The sequence below is a fragment of the Cannabis sativa genome, chromosome 6 (assembly GCF_029168945.1).
Source record: "Cannabis sativa cultivar Pink pepper isolate KNU-18-1 chromosome 6, ASM2916894v1, whole genome shotgun sequence".
In the NCBI taxonomy this organism is placed as follows: domain Eukaryota; kingdom Viridiplantae; phylum Streptophyta; class Magnoliopsida; order Rosales; family Cannabaceae; genus Cannabis; species Cannabis sativa.
Window position 1 is genome coordinate 9,245,827 of NC_083606.1, and position 22,503 is coordinate 9,268,329.

Here is a 22,503-nt window from a genome sequence, read left to right on the forward strand (position 1 = left end):
GTCCAGAATATATGTATTAGTTCATGATTATAGTAGTGTCAGCACATTGGAATATAATCATGATTATATGTTCAAAAAGTTTAATTCCTTGATTGGCATGATAATCAGCAATAGGTATACTTACACCTTGGATAAGTGTTATGTCCTTTCGAGGGCATTGGTGAAGTTTACCAGTATCGGATGTATGGAGTATACATTGGAAGGGATCGATATTGATCTTGGTAAAGATATTATAATCTTACCGTTGTATCTTTCTAAGTCAATATCACTGGTTGATCTTAGATCAAAAGATCTTAATCCTGACATGCTTAGGTTCAATCTCAAGAGTGCTATTCATGTTCTTTCATTTGTTAGTAAAGTCTACTTTTTGGTCAGGGTGATACGTACATTTTGGGAACATGATAGTACAATTGAGTGGGAGCGCTAAACATAGATATGGAATCTATAGCTTCTATCTGGACATAGAAGTGAAACGATGATTTTCTTCGAGCTTGGCTTAATAGAGATAAATGGAAGAGCTCTTGTTTCAGTGATTATATTAGCTCACTGAAATATCATTTATGGGAAGCTAAGTGTTTTAAGGATAAAATACATTGAGGGGTGAAATGATAAATTTGTCCCCACTTGGTGTAAATCATCTATGGAGAATCTTTGATTATTGAGATTAGAACGATGGTTAAATGTTTATAGCGTATTTATATCGTGGAACATATAGAGTGTTCTATATGACTGAGAGTGCAATTCCAAGTTCTATGGTGCATGCAATAAGGAATTAATAAGTTAGGGAATTTACTTGGTAAATTCTAGTTCTGCTTATTGGAAGCTCGGTTGTATAGGCCCATGGTCCCCATACTAGTTGAGACCATACTGCTTGTAAGACTCAGTTAATTGATTTTAATTAATCAATTATAATTCTAAAATTAGACAATGTCTAGTTTATGAATTTTCACTAAGCAAGGGCTTAAATGTGAAGAAAAGAGATTCTAGGTCTTATTTATTAATTAAGAGACTTTATTAAGTCTAATTAATAAATAAATTAAATGGCAATTTTATTTGATAATTAATTTTAATTATTAAATAAATAGTTTTGGCATTTAAATGGTTAAAATTTGAAAAATGACATTTTTGAGAAAATAAGAAAAAATTGTTAAAAATGTCTAAAGTAGGGCCCACATCCTATGGACGACCACTTTGAAAGAGAATTACCATTTAATTTTTTCAATATTTTAATGCCTAATAAATTCTAACCTAAACCTAGGTGGTTGCCTATAAATAGATAGTGATGACTCACACTAAAAGATGATGAAATTCAAGCCTTTAGTCAAAATTTTCCTGAGCCATTCTCTTGCTATTTTCGAACCACTATCTTCTCTTTCTCTCTTCATTTTTTTTTCATACCCTTTAGTGATAGAGTAAGTTCCCACACACATCAAGTGGTACTCAATCAATCCAGATTCAAGAGAAGGACATTCGGGCTCAAATCTTGGTGATACTCTGCTACAGACATGATACAAGGGTTAGAGATCTGAGTGGAAGGAGCCATTATTATTCCGCTGCACCCACTGTAAGGTTTCTTAAACTTTATATTTGTTTATTTACATTGTTTTAGAAATTCATATTTAGGATGTTAAACAACATACATGGTAGTAAATCTAGATCCTGGTAAAATATATTCAAACATTTTATACTTAGCTACAGGTGAGAAAATCTCAGTGTAGTCTATTTCCTCTTTCTGTGTAAATCATTTAGCTGCAAGCCTTGTCTTTTATCTGATTGGATCTCCTTTCTTGTTCCCTTCTTTATGCCTGAACAACCATTGACAAGCAATAATATTCTTTTCAACTGGCTTTAATACAAGTCTTGTTCTTAATAAGTGAATTCATTTCACTACCCACAACTCTTAGCCATTGTTAAGCTTCCTTACTATTTAGTGCTTGTCCATATGAACCAGGCTCAACATTCTTATTTACATATCTATTAGAAAAGCATAGGCTAGGATTTCATTCCAAGCATTAAAACTGAACTTTGGGTTTGGCTTTAGTGTTCTCCTCACCCTGTCTCTGGCCAATTGATAATTGGTCAATTCTTCAGCTTGTCCTTCTTTTCCTTCATCAATAATTTTTGTAGGTTCCACCTGAATGTTGGGATTTTATGCCCTAAATAAAACCAATTTCAATCCAATCTGATTTGTTATCAATAGAAGATTAGAAGTCATTTATGTTTACATGTAGTTTTTCATGTTTATGGTTTAATATGTACAAAATCTGTTAAATCCAGAACATATAGTTATTCACAATTACAGTGATGTCAACACAGTGGAATGTGATTGTGATTATATGCTTCAAAAGATAATGTCCCTGATTCATCAGTGCACTAGATTTACACTGATGTGATAGTCAGCGATAAAGTATACTTACACCTTGGATAAGTGTTATGTTCTTTCCAGAACATTGGCAAAGTATGCTAGTTTCAGATGTATGGAGTATACGTTAAACTTGGACCGATATTTATCTTGGTAAAGATATTATAATCTTATCGTTGTATCTTTCTAAGTCAATATCACTGGTTGATCTTAGATAAAAAGATCTTAATCCTGACATGCTTAGGTTCAATCTCAGGAGTGCTAAATATGTTCTTTGATTTGTTAGTTAAGCCTACTTTTTGGTCAGAGTGATATGTACATTTTCGGAACATGATAGTGTAATTGAGTGAGAGCTCTAAACATAGATATGGAATCTATAGCTTCTATCTGGATATAGAAGTGAAACGATGATTTCCTTCGAGCTTGGCTTAATAGAGATAAATGAAAGAGCTCTTGTTTCAATGATTATATTAGCTCACTGAAATATCATTTATAGGAAGCTAAGTATTTTAAGGATAAAATACATTGAGGGGTGAAACGGTAAATTTGTCTCCACTCGGTGTAAATCATCTATAGAGGATCTTTGATTATTGGGATTAGAACGATGGTTAAATGTTTATAGCGTATCGATATCGTGGAACATATAGAGCGTTCTATATGAGTGAGAGTGCAATTCCAAGTTCTATGGTGGATGCAATAAGGAATTAATAAGTTAGGGAATTTACTTGGTAAATTCTAGTTCTGCTTATTGGAAGCACGGTTGTATAGGCCCATGGTCCCCATACTAGTTAAGAATATACTGCTTGTAAGACTCAGATAATTGATTTTAATTAATCAATTATAATTCTAAGATTAGACTATGTCTAGTTTATGAATTTTTTCACTAAGCTAGGGCTTAATTGTGAAGAAAAGAGATTCTAGGATTTATTTATTAATTAAGAGACTTTACGGAGTCTAATTAATAAATATTAAATGGCAATTTTATTTGATAATTAATTTTAATTATTAAATAAATAGTTTTGGCATTTAAGTGGTTGAATTGGAAAAATGACATTTTTGGAAAATAAGATAAATAGTTGAGAAAAATGGCAAAATTGTAAAGTGGGGCCCACTCCTATGGCCGGCCACTTAAGAGGTATTTTTCCATTTATTTTTTCAATATTGTAATGCCAAATAATTCTAACCGAAACCTAGGTGGTTGCCTATAATTAGATAGTGAGGGCCTCAAATCAAAAGATAATGAAACACTTGCCTTCGGTCAAATTTTTGAGCCATTACTTCTCTCTATTTTCGAATCACTCTTCTCTCTTCTTCTCTTCATATTTTAGAAATCCATAGTGATAGAGTAAGTGCACACACACATCAAGTGGTACTCAATCATAGTGTGTAAGGCTGTGAAGAATCCAGATTCAAGATAAGGAAATTCAGGCTCAGATCTTGCTGATACTCTGTTACAGACAAGATACAAGGGTTAGAGATCTGAGCGGAAAGAGCTATTATTATTCCGCTGCACCCATTGTAAGGTTTCTCAAACTTTATATGTGTTTAAATTATATTGTTTTAGAAATTCATATTTTGGATGTTAAATAACACACATGGTAGTAAATCTACATCCTGATAAAGCATATTCCAACAACTGGTCTCAGAGCCATGGTAATGATTTACTTTCATGAAATATAGATTTAAAACGATATTTGTGTTGATTTGGATGGTTTCATGATGGTTTATGTACTTATTTGATGATTGTTTGGAAATCCTAATATATGTTTTAAAATATTTTTTATTTCATTCTAGAAATATTTTTACTGGAAAGTAGACAAAAAATTAATGAATTTAGGTTTTTACAGATTCAATTTGAATTTTTTATGAATTATTTATGATTTTTTGAATTTGGATAAAAATATTTGAAACTGATGCACACACACGCGCGCGCTACCAAGGGAGACCCTCGGCACCATCACGCGGTTTCAGACAGCCTAACCGAGGGAACTCAGACACGGGCTGTCTGAAACCGTGTCATGTCGAGTTCCCTCGGCCAAACAGGCTGCATGCAACCTTGTGTCTCGGTCAGCACCCCACTTCTGCGCGCGCGTGCATTGCATACCCCTGTGCACCAAACTTGTTTTTGTCATATTTTTTGATTCAAAAATCGTTTTTCATTGAAACAAAATTTAAATTTTGGTAGAATTTTGCGTAGAATCTAAATTTTCAATTGAAAATCTAATTTTTAGAATAAAATTAATTTTTATTAATTTTTTAATTAATTAAAGTTAATTTTAGATATTAGTAGCCTTTGAATTTGAAAATTTTATTTTTCTACAAAAGTAGCCTTATGGTTAATTTTGAAATTTTGATTATTTTATTTATTTTAATTATAAGATTAGATATTACATATTTTTATTATTAAAATTTGAATGATCTTATTTTGATATTAAAATATATATTTTTTAAAATAATCTAGTTTAAATTTCAAAATTTGCTAACCATATCATTTGTTTCAAAATTTGTTATTTTTTGAAATATATTTTATTAAATTAAATTAAGATTTGAAAAATATTAATTTTGACATTATATCTTATTAGATCTTTTTTTAATTAAAATAATTTTGGCGAAAGTAACATGAAATTTTGAAAATTTGTTAGTTTAGGTTTGAATAAAAATTTTAAGGTCTCTAACAATAAAATTTTCAAACTTAGAGTTTTTTTTTAAAAAAAAAAATTGATAATATCCTAACCATAAAATATCTTATTTTTCAAATTGTTTATTTTTGTAATATTTAATTTATTAAATTATAAGATTAAGAATATAATATTAGGAATATCTAAATTTTAAAATTCAAGATATTATATTATATTATCTTAATAGAAATTTAATTAATTTAAATTATTTAAATAAACTTCAAATTTGAAAAATTGTTAGATATTTGAATTTTAGTTAGAGTTTATGATATTTAGGAGATTTGTTAGATTTTTGATTTTTTTTTTCAAATATTCTCTAACAACTTAAATTTTAAATTCTAGTTAAGATATATTTTAAATTTTAAATTTTAAAATAGAAATATCTTAACCTACTTTCCAGTCATCTCTTACATGTTTGTTTATTTATTTATTTATTCAATTTTTTTTACAAACCTATTATTTATTTGATCTAAATTACTATGATTAACTTGTTGACAGATACAATTATCTTATTTTAATTATAGTCTAATTGACGATAGATCTTATAAATAATTTGTAACAGGTAAATTTTGCAATTTTTTTCATCTGTGTAAACCTAGTAACATGATAGGACCCATCCAAATCATTTGATCTGTGTGAGCCTATGTGTTTGCTTTTGGGCTTAGATGCATATAAGAAGCCCATTTAAGTTTAAATAATTTTAGACCAACATAAATTAGAATGATTTTTCAAAATTTATTTAATTTTATTTTAAGCCTTTTTCAAAAAAAAAATGTATTTATTTTAAATACATTATAATTTTCGAATCATGCAATATATATTTATAGAAAATTAAATTTGAGTTGAAAATTAATTTTAATTAATTTTGGATCAACTTAAATTGAATAATTTTTGAAATATTTATTGAAAATTATTACTAAGATAGAAAATAATTTTAATTATTTTCAGATCAATCTAAGTATAATTTTATAAATATGAAATTAAAATTTATATTTAGAATTTTTCTAAATTGGAAATTTTAATTAAATAAATATATATTTTAAAATAAATAGATTAAAATAAATATTAGAAGAAAATACACTTTAAATAATGAGCTTTATTACTAGGACATTCGATCTCCATTGTTAGTTCTACATAGTTCTTGTTTTAGTGAGTAATCATCCCTAATGAATGAACGTTCATTAGCGATTTAACGTCGTAGAATCTCGAAAGATAAGTATTATTTGTAAGTGTTTTATTCTTAGTATGGATCACCCTAATGGTGGCGACTATTAGTAAGACTTACAAAAGTATGAAACAATGGTAGAAGCTCATAAGATAGAATGGCCTTGACTCTCGCCTAAACGGGACAACGCTGGATTCTCATCTTGATCGAATAAAAGGTTGCTAGAATGTTTATCATTTTAGATGAGCTGACCACTCTATTCAATGGATGGTATCTTTGACTCTCGCCTAAACGGGATACTGATATCAGTTTGTTGAAGACCTTGGAAATTATTTAGGATTTTTTGTTTTAGTATTTTCACTTGTCATTCCTACTTGCTAAGTGCTAATAATTTCTGAATGTGATTTTGTGTTGAACCTTACTTGATTTCTATTTATTGTTATTTGTAGTATCCAATATGACTATGACCAATCCCATGGTGTCACTATTGTCTGATAACAAGCTCAATGGATCTAACTTTACCAAATGGAGAGAGAACATTAACATTGTTCTCATTGGTGAAAGTGCCTTATTTGTGTTGACTGAAGAGGCTCCTGAGCAGCCAGGTGAGAATGCAACCAAGGCAGTTAAAGAAAAGTTCAAGCGTTGGTAGAATGCTAACAACAAAGCTCGGTACTTTATGCTGTCTAGCATGGTTGACACCTTGAAAACAAGGTTTGCAAATACTCTCACGGCTATAGATATCATGAACAAGTTGACTGAACTATTTGGGATGGCATCAATTCAAGCTCGCTTTGAGGCGACAAAGAATTTCATCAATGCATGGATGAGACCTCATCAGAGCGTGCGTGATCACCTTCTCCAGATGACGAGTTACTTCCAAGAAGCTGAGAATCATGGAGCTGTTATGGATCAGACAACTCTAGTGAGTCTGATCTTGAATAGTTTGACTCCAGCCTTTCTACCCTTTACTTCAAATTATGTCATGAACAAGTTGGAACTTGACTTTCACGAGTTGTTCAACAACCTTCAGACATTTGAAAATTTGATTGGAGGACAAAAGAAAGGAGGATCTAAAGCTCCTAGTTCTAGCAATGCTAATGGTACGGCCAAAGCTGAGGCAAACATAGCCTCTACTTCAAAACCCAACAGCAAGAAGAAGTGGAAGAATAGCAAGAAGCTTGTTCAAGCTGTGAAAACAGTTAAAAAGAAAAAGGCTGCTAATCCCGATGGAAAGCCAAAAGGAAAATGCTTCTATTGCAATGAAAAAGGACCACTGGAAACCCCAATGCCCTAAGTTTCTAGCAAAGAAACAAGGTATTTCTTTCTATGCTATAAACTCATGTGTTTTAGAGAATTATTATCCCCTTGGGTTATTAATTCTGGATCTACTAACCATGTTTGTTTTCTTCTTATTTTAGCTCCAGCTGCTTAAACTTGGATTGTTATCCTAGTGAGTTGAGTCGGATGGTTGGACAGAAGGGTGGAGATTGTCCAAGATTGAAGATGAAGCTCGAAATCTTCTTTTTTAAATTTTTGAATTAATTGTTTTATTTTCTGAACAATTTGATTTCAACTATTGGTTTGGGATTTTATTCCCTGTTTCAATTTTATGCAGACAATTCATTTAATTTTTGAGAATATTAATAGAGTTTTCTCTTTTAGTAATGAATTGCATTTATGAATTGAGCTTCATATTTCTTTATCTTATGTATGCCAATACCAATTATATTTGTATGTTTATCATGTATGTATGTGTTTGCATTTTATTATTGCTACAAAACCTATGGTATATTCTTCTATGTAAAGAGATAATACCACATAAACATTTTGAATTTCAATTTAATGTTTATGAATAATTGTTATTTCTTAAACAATTATTAAGATTTTATTTAATAAAAAGATCTTTTGATCTGATAGCGGTAGAAAAAGTTAAGAAGTAATATATGCAGTTCAACGATCTTTTATATCTATTGAAATCTGGATTATATTCATAATCCACATGATCTCTATAACACTTAGGGGTGGATAATGCTATTGACGTATGTAGTTCATTTTGAACTCTAGACTATACTCAATACACCACAGTATCTCTATGCACACATATTTGATTAAACATGGATGTAATATAATGAACAAATTAGCAAATTTATTAGAACTTATTCTTGATCTTGTATTATGTTCCAATTAATATATTACTGTAGTGATAGAAATTGATACCAATAAAGTTCTTGGACATAGTATCACAGTACCTTATTTGAGTGAGAGAATTTTAAAATTCTAAGCCCATCTTTATTTGGATGACACTTGTGATAGTCTACTATGTTATGATAATGATAGGAACTTTAGAATTCAACTGAGAAAGTAAATCTAACCATTCATATGGATAGAAATAAGTTATCAAAATTTTAAGGATAAGATAGGAGAAATTTGAAAAGTCTATTCGAATGACTTAGCAAAATTCTTAGTCCTCATGAAATGTTTTGTGGTATCTCTAATGATTACTTAATCATAAGCAAGTATTATACATTAAAGTTAATACTAGATTGCTATGTTGATGACTTAGTCTAGGAGAAACTGATAGTTTCAGACTAAGATAATATGTCACAACAAGATGTCCCTAAGAACCAATAGTAAGAGGCTACCAGACTCTTACTATTGAGTGGGAGCCATCTAAGATGTAATCAAACAAGGAACATTAGGAGATAATCAAGGAAGAATCTATAAATGTGGCCTATATGTAAGATGATAGGGGTGTACATTAGAATCCTTATATCTACACCAACTCATAACCTATTCGAGATGGTGGTTACTCTGGGGTGGAGGAATTATTCTGGAAGGATGTAAAAAACCCATCTATGATAATTTAAGCTCCATAAGTGAAGATAAATAACTTTGTTGTTTCGAAAGCACTGGAATTTATTCAATTGAAGAAAGTTCTTACTGTAATATCTTTATTCCATTTTTGGATAGAATTAGAGATTTGTCTTATGTTTATTCAGATGCACTTAAAAGCAGTAAAGAAATCTGTATCACTGGATAAGTAATGCATATAGAAAGTAATGTTGTATAATATTTTATGAACACAAAGGAAGTAATGGTGGAGAAAGCAATAGCTTACCACAGACTTACAGTTCCAGTAATTTGGGTTTAGTTAAATATAGTACACTTCATTTGGATATCAAGACAATTGATTGATTGATAAGCACTACTTGTTTTATGTTAGTGCAAGTGGGAGTTTGTTGGGATTTTATGCCCTAAATAAAATCAATTTCAATCTAATCTGATTTGTTATCAATAAAAGATTAGAAGTCATTTATGTTTACATGTAGTTTTTCATGTTTATGGTTTAATATGTACAAAATCTGTTAAATCCAGAACATATAGTTATTCACAATTACAGTGATGTCAACACAGTGGAATGTGATTGTGATTATATGCTTCAAAAGATAATGTCCCTGATTCATCAGTGCACTGGATTTACACTGATGTGATAGTCAGCGATAAAGTATACTTACACCTTGGATAAGTGTTATGTTCTTTCCAGAACATTGGCAAAGTATGCTAGTTTCGAATGTATGGAGTATACATTAAACTCGGACCGATATTGATCTTGGTAAAGATATTATAATCTTACCGTTGTATCTTTCTAAGTCAATATCACTGGTTGATCTTAGATCAAAAGATCTTAATCCTGACATGCTTAGGTTCAATCTCAGGAGTGCTATTCATGTTCTTTGATTTGTTAGTTAAGCCTACTTTTTGGTCAGAGTGATATGTACATTTTGGGAACATGATAGTGTAATTGAGTGAGAGCTCTAAACATAGATATGGAATCTATAGCTTCTATCTGGATATAGAAGTGAAACGATGATTTCCTTCGAGCTTGGCTTAATAGAGATTAATGAAAGAGCTCTTGTTTCAGTGATTATATTAGCTCACTGAAATATCATTTATAGGAAGCTAAGTATTTTAAGGATAAAATACATTGAGGGGTGAAACGGTAAATTTGTCTCCACTCGGTGTAAATCATCTATAGAGGATCTTTGATTATTGGGATTAGAACGATGGTTAAATGTTTATAGCGTATCGATATCGTGGAACATATAGAGCGTTCTATATGACTGAGAGTGCAATTCCAAGTTCTATGGTGCATGCAATAAGGAATTAATAAGTTAGGGAATTTACTTGGTAAATTCTAGTTCTGCTTATTGGAAGCTCGGTTGTATAGGCCCATGGTCCCCATACTAGTTAAGAATATACTGCTTGTAAGACTCAGATAATTGATTTTAATTAATCAATTATAATTCTAAGATTAGACTATGTCTAGTTTATGAATTTTTTCACTAAGCTAGGGCTTAATTGTGAAGAAAAGAGATTCTAGGATTTATTTATTAATTAAGAGACTTTATGGAGTCTAATTAATAAATATATTAAATGACAATTTTATTTGATAATTAATTTTAATTATTAAACAAATAGTTTTGGCATTTAAGTGGTTGAATTGGAAAAGTGGCATTTTTGGAAAATAAGATAAATAGTTGAGAAAAATAGCAAAATTGTAAAGTGGGGCCCACTCCTATGGCCGGCTACTTAAGAGGTATTTTTCCATTTATTTTTTCAATATTGTAATGCCAAATAATTCTAACCTAAACCTAGGTGGTTGCCTATAAATAGATAGTGATGGCCTCAAATCAAAAGATTATGAAACACTTGCCTTCAGTCAAATTTTTGAGCCATCACTTCTCTCTATTTTCGAACCAGTCTACTCTCTTCTTCTCTTTATATTTTCGAACCCTATAGTGATAGAGTAAGTGCCCACACATATCAAGTGGTACTCAATTATAGTGTATAAGGCTGTGAAGAATCCAGATTCAAGAGAAGGAGATTCGGGCTCAGATCTTGGTGATACTCTGCTACAGACAGGATACAAGGGTTAGAGATCTGAGTGGAATGAGCTATTATTATTCCGCTGCACCCACTGTAAGGTTTCTCAAACTTTATATGTGTTTAAATTACATTGTTTTAGAAATTCATATTTAGGATGTTAAATAACATACATGGTAGTAAATCTAGATCCTGGTAAAACATATTCCAACACTGAACTAGGTTAGGGTTATTAAGGATTGATTCCATCTGATTCAAGTACTCTTCTTCTTGTTCCACCTTATTTAGGTCAAGTGTAACTCTATCTCTTTGAATGCTCTATTGTGTTTCTATGTGAACACATGTAGGGTTAAAAGTTCCTGCATCTTTACTGTTAGGGTAACTCTTAGATAAACATGGAAATTCAATCGCATGAAATATCACATCCCTGCTAATTAGGATCTTAAAACCTCCTTGCTCTCTAACCCATAATCTATAACCTTTAGTTCCCTCTTGATAGCCTAGAAACATACGCTCAATAGCTCTTGGTTCAAGTTTTCCTACACTTTGCTGTGCATAAGATGCATACCCAAACACTCTTAGGTTTGACAAATCTGGTGGTCTTCCTAACCAATTCTCCTCATGGGTTTTCAACTCTATTGCACTAGAGAGACACCTTTTTACAAGATAGCCAGCAGTAACCACTGCTTCACCCTAGAAACCTAAGTTAAACAGGATACACTTAGATTTATTTAGGATAGTCATATCCATCCTCTTAGCCACCCTATTATGTTGAGGTGTACGCCTAACACTTCTATATCTCAACAAACCATGTTCTCCACAGTAAGCATCAAATTGGTCATTGCAAAATTTGAATCCAATGTCTGTGCTCGACACCTTAAGTTTCTTATTAGTCTGGTTTTAGGGTTTTCTAGGGGTGTTCGCGGTGCGGGTGGTGCGGTTTTTAACCATTTTTTCAAACCAACCCGCACATGCGTTTTTTCCAATTTTCCAAACCGCACCCGCACCGCAATACTAAAAAACCGCAAAAATCGCACTGTAAAAAATGATGTGGTGCGGTGCGGTTTCTGCGGTTTATGCGGTTTGAACTATCACAATTTTTTTTTGAAGTCATCACAAAATAATTAAACTATCATTAATATAATTATTCCAAAACACTTAAGAAAATACAACAAACTTGAGACTAATATAAGTTATAACAACAACAATAAGTTAATAATCTTTTTAAAGTTTCAACAACACACCTAAATCAAAATAATAAACTTGAAACTAATTAAATTCTAACAACAATATAAATGTACAAACACAAACTTCTAACTCCAAATTTCAATACACATGTATGGGCTTGGGTTTGTTGCTAAGAAGAGAGGGTTTGTGAAGAGTTATGGATTTTGTCCTAAGATTTATGGGCTTGGGTTGGGCTCATATGTATGGGCTTAATTAAATAAATATAAAAATTAAAATTTTAAAACATGCAGTGCGGTGCGGTTTGAATCGCGGTTTAATAATTCCAAACCGCAAACCGCACCGCACCGCGCAGTTTGGGAGAAATTCAAACCGCAACCGCACCGCAAAGAATTTCAAACCGCATTTCTTTTGCGGTGCGGGCGGTTTGAGCGGTTTGATGTACACCCCTAGGGTTTTCCATTGAACAAAATTTTGAAAAGCATCATTGTTATATTTTAGTAAGTAAACCAAAACCTTTCTAGAATAATCATCTAATATAGATAGGAAATAGGAACACACTCATTGAGTTCTTACTTTCTCATGCCCTCATAAATTTGAATGAACATAGTCTAGAATCCCCTTAGACCTAAGTGTGCTTGTTCTAAATTTCAGCTTATGGTATTTCCCCAAAATATAATATTCACAGAAATCAACTTTGGTAACTTTATCCTTACCCAGTAACTGTTGCTCACTGATAATCTGGAATCCTTTTTCACTGATGTATCCTAATCTTCTATGCCATAGGGTTTCTTTGTTGTCTTATGATGTGGCTGAAACGATTGCATTACACTTAGCTATAGGCTCTCCAACTAGGTAATACAACCCTTCATTTTTCTGTCCTTTTAGTATCACCATTGACCCTTTGCATAGCTCGATTTTCCCATTCTTTATCTTGCATTATATCTGCAAATCATCCATAACATTTAGAGAAATTAAATTTTTAGACAGATTAGGAACATACCTAACATTGGTGAGTGATCTTGTAATGCCATCAAACATCTTGAAGTTGACTAGTCCAGATCTAGTTATTTCACATGTTTGATTGTTCCTCAAGATCACCTTCCCACCATTAGTTTCCCCAAAATCAGAAAGCAAAGCTCACCCTAAGTCAAGTATGCAATCATCATTAATAGTATTAGCAGCAAAGTAAACTTCTCCACTATCATATCCATCATTATAGTTTGCATTCTAATATTCTAATTTTTGTCTAGTGAAGTTGCTTTCAGATTTCTATGAGTCATTGTGATTATTGTGTGTCTTTATGTTGGATTTCCTTTTCTAAAGATAACATTCTCTTTTCATGTGGCATGGCTTTACACAATGAAAACAACCTTGAGGATCATTAGGTCCTCTCGAATTAAATCTTCCTCTATGATTTCCATTATTATTGTTGTTGTAATTTCCTCTATTGTTATGGTTATGATGGTTTTTATGGTGTCCTCTACACTTGGATACCTTTGTTTTTCCATGGTTTCTTTTGATTCATCTTTCCACTACTCAAGTTCAATTATCCACTTGAACTTCCAAGCATTTCATTCTTCATTTCTAGATCTTTAGACTTCAGAGCAAATAATACTTCTTCTGAAGTTATGGATTTCCTTCCATACTTTATTGTTGTCTTAACTTCTCTATAAGACTCTGACAATGAATTAAGTATGATAATGGCCTGATTTTCATCACTTAGGGCTTTGTTCTCTCCTAATTTGGCTAACTCAATATGCATTCTAAAGAATGTATGCAAGTTCTACTCAAGTGTATTGGAGTGAGACATCTTGAACCCAAATATTCTTTCTTTCAAGAATATTTTGGTAGTGAGTGACTTTATGTTGGAAATGTCCTTCCAACTTCCTCCAAATCTTGGCAAGAGTATCTTCATTGTCCACCAATATGATAATTGCATTTGTTAGATTGAAAATAATGATACCAACAGTTGTTTCAAGCAATTCTTCCTGCTGAGTTTGAGATACATCAGCTGCCCACTCAATAGGTTCATTTAGAACCCTCAAAGTTTCTATTGAGTAAGTAAAGCTTTGATCTTCTTCCTCAATATTATGTAGTCACATGAACCATCAAACTTATCAATATCTAATTTAATATTACACATACTGGGTTTAGTAAAAGAATTAGATAGAGTTTTTGTTGGGTTTTGTACCCTAAATAAAACCTATTTTATATAATTTGATTTATTAATTAATGAAAGATTAGAAATCATTTTATGTTGCATGGTTCACATAATTTATTTCATGATTATGTTTAATATATAAATTCTAATAAGTCCAAAACATATATAAATATGTATATATTTGTTCATGATTATAGTGTCGTCAGCACAGTAGAATATAATCATGATTATATGTTCAAAAGTTTTATTCCCATGATTTGTCAGTTCAGTGAATTTAGACTGGCATGATAATCGGCTGATAAGGTATAACTTACACCTTGGATAAGTGTTATGTCATTTCCAGGGCATTGCCAAAGTTTACCAGTATCGAATGTATGGAGTATACATTGGAAGGGACTGATATTGATCTTGGATAAGATATCATAAACTTACTGTTATATCTTTCTAAGTCAATATCAATGGTTGATCTTAGGTCTATGGATCTTAATCCTGATATGGTTAGGTTCAACTTAGTTGTATTATTTATGTTCTTCAAGTTGTTCGTGGATGCTAACTAATAGTTCTGGCAGATATTTACATCTTGGGAACATGGTAGTTCAATTGAGTGGGAGTGCTGATCATAGATATAGAATCTATAGCTTCCATAAGTATTTAGAAATGAAACGATAATTTCCTTTGAGCTTGGCTTGATAGAGATAAATGATTGAGATCTCATTTCAGTAATTATATTAGTTTAATGAAATATCATTTATAGGTAGCTAAGTATTTTAAGGATAAAATACAGTGAAGGGTAGAACGGTAAATTAGTCCCTATTTAGTGTAGATTATCTATAGAGGATCTTTGACTATTAGGATTGTAACAATGGATAATCATAGCATATCTATATCATGGTACATATCAAGCATTCTATATAATTGAGAGTGCTATTCAATTTCAAATCTATAGTGGCGCAAGGTAGAATTAATAAGTTGAGAATTTACTTGGTAAATTCTAGATCTACTTAATGAAAGCTTGGTTATATAGGCCCATGGTCCCCTCACTAATTGAGATAATACTGCTTGCAGACTCAGTCAATTGATTTTAATTAATCAATTATAATTCTAAAATTAGACTACGTCTTATTTATGAATTTTCACTAAGTAAGGGCTTAATTGTAAAGAAAAGAGGTTTTAGGGTCAATTTGTTAATTAAGAGACTTTGTATGGTCTAAAAAAAATAAATTAAATGACAATTTTATTTGATAATTAATTATAATTATTAAATAAATAATATTTGGCATTTATAGGATTGAATTGGAAAATATATTATTATTGAAAGAAGAATAAGTTGTTGAAATAAAGTGGTAAAATTATAACTAGAGATTGGTCACTTTAAGTGGTCGGCCCTAGAGTTTATTTTTGTCCAATATTTATTCTTTTCTAATCCATATAATTCAGCCCTAAGCCCTAGTTAAAAAACTACAAAAGGAACATGATGCTCTCATCTCATCCTCTTGTCAACTTGACTACTCAACCAACCTAGATGAGAGAGTTTATTCCTTAGTGATTTCAGCCTCCTTCATTGTTCTTCACCATTCGAAATCCATAGTGAAAGAGTGTCATGCCCACACATAGCAAGTCAAGTACTCAATCATAGTGAGTAAGACGGTGGTAACCAAACCCGAAGGAGAATAAGAGATTCAGGCTCAGATATAATACTCTACGACATAAAGGAACAAAGATTAGAGATCTGAGCGGAATGAGTCATTATATTCCGCTGCAACAATGTAAGATTTTCTAAACTTTTTTTTTTTGATAAATCAGAAGTTTCATTGCACTATAAACTCTTTGATTACAAACTATAGCTCACAAGAGCAGATATCTATACATGTACATGGAAAAGAAAATTATAATCCACTAAACCAATCTATATCCTTTTGATCTACACTTTTAGGCATTACACAAGTAATTCTATTTTTTACTAACCACTTGATTTCTTGCACTAGTATACTCGGTTCAGTATCCTCATTACACCAGAATTTTTTGTTTCTTGCATTCCATATTTTGTACACAGCAGCAGCTACACAAGCAGTATATCAATTTTTCTTGAATTTGCTTTGTCTTGCTCGATTAATTCCCCTCAAGATACTCTGCAGAATTGTGTTCACTGACCTCCATCCCAGCTAGGTTTTCAAGTCTTGAAGGCAGTATTGTGCAAATCTGCACTCAAAAAACAAGTGCAACATACTTTCTGCTGCAATGTTACATAGCAGGCAGCATGAGTCAGCTGCTATATTAAATCTTTGCATCCTATCCCGAGTCCTCAGCTTGTTTTGGACAGCAATCCATAATATAAAATAATGCTTTGGTACATTTAGTCTACACCAGACCTGCTTGCTAAGGTGAAAGTCTCTTTCTTCCTGCATCATGAGTTGATATACACCAGATATTCAAAAATCTGATGCCACAAATTGGCTGGGAGGAAGGATTTGCTTTACCAGGTCCTTTATGCTCACAAGTCTTCTCCAATACCAGCTGCTATGGATGGGAGCCTCATACCCCCACCAATCTTCATCTTCAATATACACATTATGCACCCACTTCACCCAAAGATTGTCCTTCTTAGTAGCAATCGCCCACACATGTTTTGCAATTGCAACTTGATTCCATTTGGCAATGTCTTGAAAACCAATTCCACCAGCTTTTTTGGACTTGCATAGCTGCTCCCAAGCTATATTCCCTGGACCATTCATAGTGCTTCTCCCTGACCAGAGAAAACTTCTACAAATACTCTCAATCTCTTTAATCACCTTCTTGGGAAGAATAAGAACTTGGCTCCAGTACATATGAATGGATAAGAGTACTGAGTTGATTAACACAGATCGACCAGCAAAAGAAAGATTTTTGGAGCTCCACACTTTGATTCTTGCAGTCATCTTCTCAACTAGGATAGAGCATTCAGCTGATGAAATTTTTTTAGCACATATGGGTACTCCGAGATACTTGAAAGGCAGGGTACTTTTCTGAAATCCCGAGGCATCTACCAGTCTTTTTGTTTCACTCTCATGCATGCCACTACAATAAATTGCAGTCTTCTTCTTATTAGGCTGTAACCCCGAGGTCATAGAAAATAATTTGAGGCCCCTTAGCAATAAGTAGACACTTTTGAAGTCACCCCTACAAAATAACAAGACATCATCCGCAAAGCTCAAATGATTTAGTCTTAAAGCCCCACATCTTTCATGAAACTGGAAGCCTTCTGTGTCACCTATTTTCTTCATTATCCTGCTGAGATACTCCATTCCCAGTACAAAAACTAGAGGTGACATAGGATCTCCCTGTCTAAGTCCTCTCTTCGCTTCAAAGAATCCATGTAACGATCCATTAAAGAGAAGAGAGAACCTGGGAGTAGTGATGCAAGTCATTACTAGCTTTATGAATGAATCAGGGAACTGAAAGGCCTATAACATTTCTTCTAAAAAGCTCCACTCGATTGTATCGTAGGCCTTCTGCAGATCTAGTTTAATCATACAATTTGGCCTAGCATTTTTCCTCCTATAGTGCCTTATTAAGTCTTGGCAAACCATGATATTGTGAGCAATGAACCGCCCTTTGACAAACCCTCCTTGATTTTGAGCTACAAGATCTGGCAATATGAGTTTCAACCTGCTACAAATCATTTTAGTTGCAACCTTGTAGAGTACATTACAACAAGCTATTGGACGATAATCACTTACAACATTCGGGCATTTACTCTTTGGTACAAGGTTTATGATCGTCGAGTTCAGCTCCTTGAGTAATTGACCCGAATGGAGAAACGAGGTTACTACTTCAAATACATCTTGTTTGACTAAGTCCCAATTATCCTGATAAAACGAGTTGTTGTACCCATCTGGCCCCGGGGCCTACACTGTTGGTATGCCAAAGATAGCTTCTTTCAGCTCCTCCATTGTGTATGCAGCAGTCAGGATCTGGCTATGATATTCAGTAACACAAGCTCCTTTTCTGACTAAACTGATATTCACAGGCACTCTATTCACCATCTTAGATCCCAATAATTCTTTATAGAAATCTAAGAAAGCTTTTGTAATGTTCTCTGGCTCTTCATGTCCGAATCCATTCACATCCGCGATAGAGAGAATGTTATTGTGTTGTCTTCTTTCTCTGATGCTCGAATGAAAAAGGGCTGAATTCTCATCACCCTCTTTGAGCCAATGTAGCCTAGATTTCTGTTGTAAAAACGAACAGTAATCTTTGTGTATCTTGATAAATCGATCTCTTACTTATTTTTCCTGGTATTGCAGCTGCTCATTCATCGGGTTCTGGTGTAACAAGGTTTGTGCATTTTCAAGTTCCAGCCTTGCTTTTTTCTCTGCTATATGGATGTCCGAGTAGTGTTCCTTGTTCAAATTTCTAAAGAAAACCTTCAGAGCTTTAAGTTTTGATATTACCTAGTACATACTTGTGCCTGTTATTTTTTTATCCCAGATCTTCTTTACTTCCACATGATAACTCGGATAAGAAGTCCACATGCGAAAATATTTGAATGGTTTTTTGCCACTTGGGAAATCCTTGTAAGTGTTCAATACTGCAGGAGTATGATCAAATGCCCCTTCTGTGAGAAACACTGCTTCAGCCCTCTCAAACATATCCATCCAAGATTGATTAGCCATGACTCTATCAATCTTAGAATAGATTCTATCTTTAGATTATTGTTTGTTGTTCCAAGTAAAGAAGCAACCACTACTCTTTATATCAGTCAGTTGGCAATCATTCACACAATCAAAGAAAGTCGTGGAGTTTCCTATCTTAGCTCTATCCCCAATTCTTTCTTCTTTAAAGAGAATATCGTTGAAATCACCGAATACTATCCATGGTTCCGGACTAGCAATACTACGCAAATCATTCCAAAGAATCTTCCTCCCATTTTCATCATTGAAATCATAAACAAAAGTGATAAAAAACTTATACCTTTTATTTACCGTTTCAATATGAAAATGTATCAATTGACTAGTACATTTGATGATACTAGTATTGAAAACAAGTGGATTCCAAGCAATGATTATTCTCCCTCCTTTGTGCCAAGCTGAATTTGTTGTAAAACACCACCCTAAAAACATTCTTTGGTATAAGTCTCCAAGTTTTGGAGGCTTAACCCTCGTCTCGAGGAGACCAACTAAACCAGCCTTTTGGATTGCAATAAATTGCTTCACACTCATTTGCTTTTGCTGGTTGTTAATCCCCCGGACGTTCCAACAAATGATTCTATCCATTGACAAGAGAGGGTTCTCCCCCCTCTCTTTTATTACGCTCTTGTAAACCATCTGACTTGCATCTATCAACTACCATGTTCTCCTACCCTTCTTCTTCTTGCTCAAGAGCATTAAAAGAATTGGTGATTACTGTCTATTTCAGTGGCTCTTTACCCTTAACTTTACAACCTTTAGTAACTGTTTGGAATTCATCCTTTTTCCCCTGCTCACAAACAGTACTCTCAGCTGGTTTCCTTGCATCATTTTTAATCACCCATTGTTGCTGAAACTTCTCTTTCTTCCTGCAATCACTTGTCTCATGGCCCATTCCTTTACAATTCTTGCAAAGAACTGGTTTCCACTCGAAATAAACTGCAACTGGTACATTCACTCCATGCTCATTCTCAAAATAAATGGTACTTGGAAATTCCTGGTGTATCGACACCTCAATGAGCACTCTAGGGTAGCTAAGTTTATCCCGTTCCTTTGTCACCGCATCCACCATTATCGGGTCTCCAATCTGCCCAATAATTTTGAAGAGGGACTTCTCACCCCAATACTTCAATTCTAAATCATCCAATGTAACCCAAATTGGTACTCTAGTCACACCCTCCTTCATGAAATCCACATTTGGATCCCAAGCTTTCATTATGACTGGACGTTTATTGAAAAAGATGTATCCACCTTGAAGAATAGCATCTCTATCAACAGCCTCATGGAATCTAATCAAGAAAATACCATAGGATAGCAATCCTACCTTATCAATCTTATCCTTCCACAGTCTTCGAACAAAACCATCCAGCACATTCAATGGTGGATTTGCTCCCAGAATATAGCAGACCAATGAAGAATTCCAATATGATATCTCCTCTCCTATGTCATCAATCGTAACTTTAACCTGACCTGGCTTTTTTGAATTCTCAAATGAATTTGATAGATTTCGTACTACACATCCAGACCTTAAAACTGGAGGAGTAGCATGAGAACCATTTGCAACATCTTTCGAACATTCATGATTAGCAGCTAGAAAAAAATTGAAATCACGTTGTACCTCTTCTTGTCTCAGAATCGCATTCAATGAAGACCTGGGAGTTAGGGGTTCTGGAAAAAAATCATTCAAAGTGGCTCCCTGATGTGCGATTTGACGATCCTCTTCTTCATCAGAAAGTTCGAAAGGTTCCACACCCAGCACCTCGTCCATCGATTTCGTTTTCTTCACATCAGAGGAGGAAGGGCCTCGTTTATTCTTCTTCACAGTCACCTTCTCGATTGATTTTAGCTTACCCTGCTGCTTAGATCTTGTCTTAGCCATGGCATCAGCTCAGAGAGCTGCAAGGTCGAAGAGAGGGAAAGCTTCGCTGGAGATTTTCTAAACTCTTATGTGATTAATTTCATTGTTTTAGAGATATTCATATTTAGGATGTTAATTCAACATACTTGTTAGTAAATCTAGATCCTGGTAAAATATTCCCAATAGTTTTAGGTTCTTCTCTCGGTATATCATTCAGAGGGATATCCTCAAATTCTTTTGGAACTTCTTCAATTTCTGGGGGATCCTCTTCCTCCAAAATTCCTGATTTGTGCTCTCCATCTTAGTTGTGTTGTTTGTGCTTCGATTTCCCTCTTAGATTCTAGTTCTTGAATCTTGTGTGTGAATCTTGAAGTTCTAGAGTTATTGACATACCAAACATGTGCTCTGATACTACTGTAGGGAAAGTTACCTTTCTACCTACACCAATAACTCACGATATTAATCAATCACAAGGTCAATTTTGATCTTTCTACTTTAGTAATGCCACAAAGAAAATGACACAGCACACACACAAACTACACTGGATTTTGATAATACTCATACAAAACACAACACTCGCACAAAACTAAATCTCAAAACACAAACCCTATATCTAAAAGCTACAATTCCTAGCATAGAGTGTTCGAGCTTGAACACCACTGATCTACCTTAAATCTAAGAACCACACAACACAAAACAATTACCAAAAAAGAGATAAATGAAGAAACATGTTAGAGTACAAACAGAGAGCAAAAAGGCACATGAGATTGATCTCGGAGTTCACCTCAATCAAGGGCTACGTCTTCGTCAAGCTATCCTCAGAGAAGAGCTTGATTTCTACTATCAACAATGGTGCGAACACTTGGTACATCCTTGGATTTCCAGCCATTGAGGTAAGACTGGTAACCCTTAAATTTCTCTTGATTTCTTTCCTTTTATTTTACACAAACTCACTTTCTCACTAACTCTCTTTTTCTTTCTTTTACATGAACACACTAGCACGAAGGCCCTCTATCTTTCCTCTTTCTCTCTCTCCAGTTGATGCAGAATAATCCTCAGGTAGAAATCTCAGTCTTTTTTTTTATTAATAGAAATCTTAGTCTTGAGTTTAGCTTTTATAAGCATATGGTAGAGTAGAGCTCAGTCTGAGCTAAAGTAGGTCTGTAACTGCTTTTTGTTGTGTTTTTGCTAGTTGTGACCGAATTGGTAGCTATAAACTGTTCGGCTAATCTGGCATGTAAGTGAATTCGAGAGTCTTTAAGTCTATTGTAAATTAATTGAGCTGTAAAAATAATTTGGTCTTGAGTCAGGACAGTTTATATTAGAATTTATCCAACAACAATTACTGTTATGTAAAAGAAAAAATTATAATTTTCTGAAAAACAAAAAAAAATACAAGAAAAAGTTACATCCATACCTATGTAGTAGGTATTACTAAATGGCAAAATCAAAATCTAAACTACTTGTACGCATTTCGTATGAATACATTATAAAACAAATGAAATTTTTGTAGTACACACTCCTAAAGGGGTGTTCTGGT

At 33.2% G+C, this 22,503-nt stretch overlaps 2 protein-coding genes across 2 annotated transcripts; both read right to left on the minus strand.

The window, feature by feature from the left end:
* Positions 1-11,410: 11,410 nt before the first annotated feature.
* On the minus strand, positions 11,411-11,934 carry LOC115694931 (uncharacterized). Its single transcript, XM_030622033.1, has 2 exons — positions 11,902-11,934; positions 11,411-11,785 (listed from the first exon to the last, which is right to left on the minus strand). Exons 1-2 carry the CDS (start codon positions 11,932-11,934, stop codon positions 11,411-11,413), a joined length of 408 nt encoding a protein of 135 aa, XP_030477893.1.
* A 4,616-nt stretch (positions 11,935-16,550) lies between these two features.
* Positions 16,551-17,845, minus strand: LOC115694932 (uncharacterized). The gene is made up of 3 exons (XM_030622034.1): positions 16,919-17,845; positions 16,811-16,840; positions 16,551-16,640 (listed from the first exon to the last, which is right to left on the minus strand). Exons 1-3 carry the CDS (start codon positions 17,843-17,845, stop codon positions 16,551-16,553), a joined length of 1,047 nt encoding a protein of 348 aa, XP_030477894.1.
* Positions 17,846-22,503: the final 4,658 nt, after the last annotated feature.

Excerpts from the sequence above, each read along its gene's own strand:
- LOC115694932 (XM_030622034.1), bottom strand. The coding sequence starts at position 17,845 with ATGACTTGCATCACTACTCCCAGGTTCTCTCTTCTCTTTAATGGATCG. Across the intron at positions 16,841-16,918 it reads TTGTGAGCATAAAGGACCTG|GAAGAAAGAGACTTTCACCT; the intron begins GTAAAGCAAATC and ends CTCATGATGCAG. Across the intron at positions 16,641-16,810 it reads ACTTTCACCTTAGCAAGCAG|ATTTGCACAATACTGCCTTC; the intron begins GTCTGGTGTAGA and ends TTTTGAGTGCAG.
- LOC115694931 (XM_030622033.1), bottom strand. The coding sequence starts at position 11,934 with ATGACCAATTTGATGCTTACTGTGGAGAACATG. Across the intron at positions 11,786-11,901 it reads TGCTTACTGTGGAGAACATG|GGTGAAGCAGTGGTTACTGC; the intron begins GTTTGTTGAGAT and ends TTAGGTTTCTAG.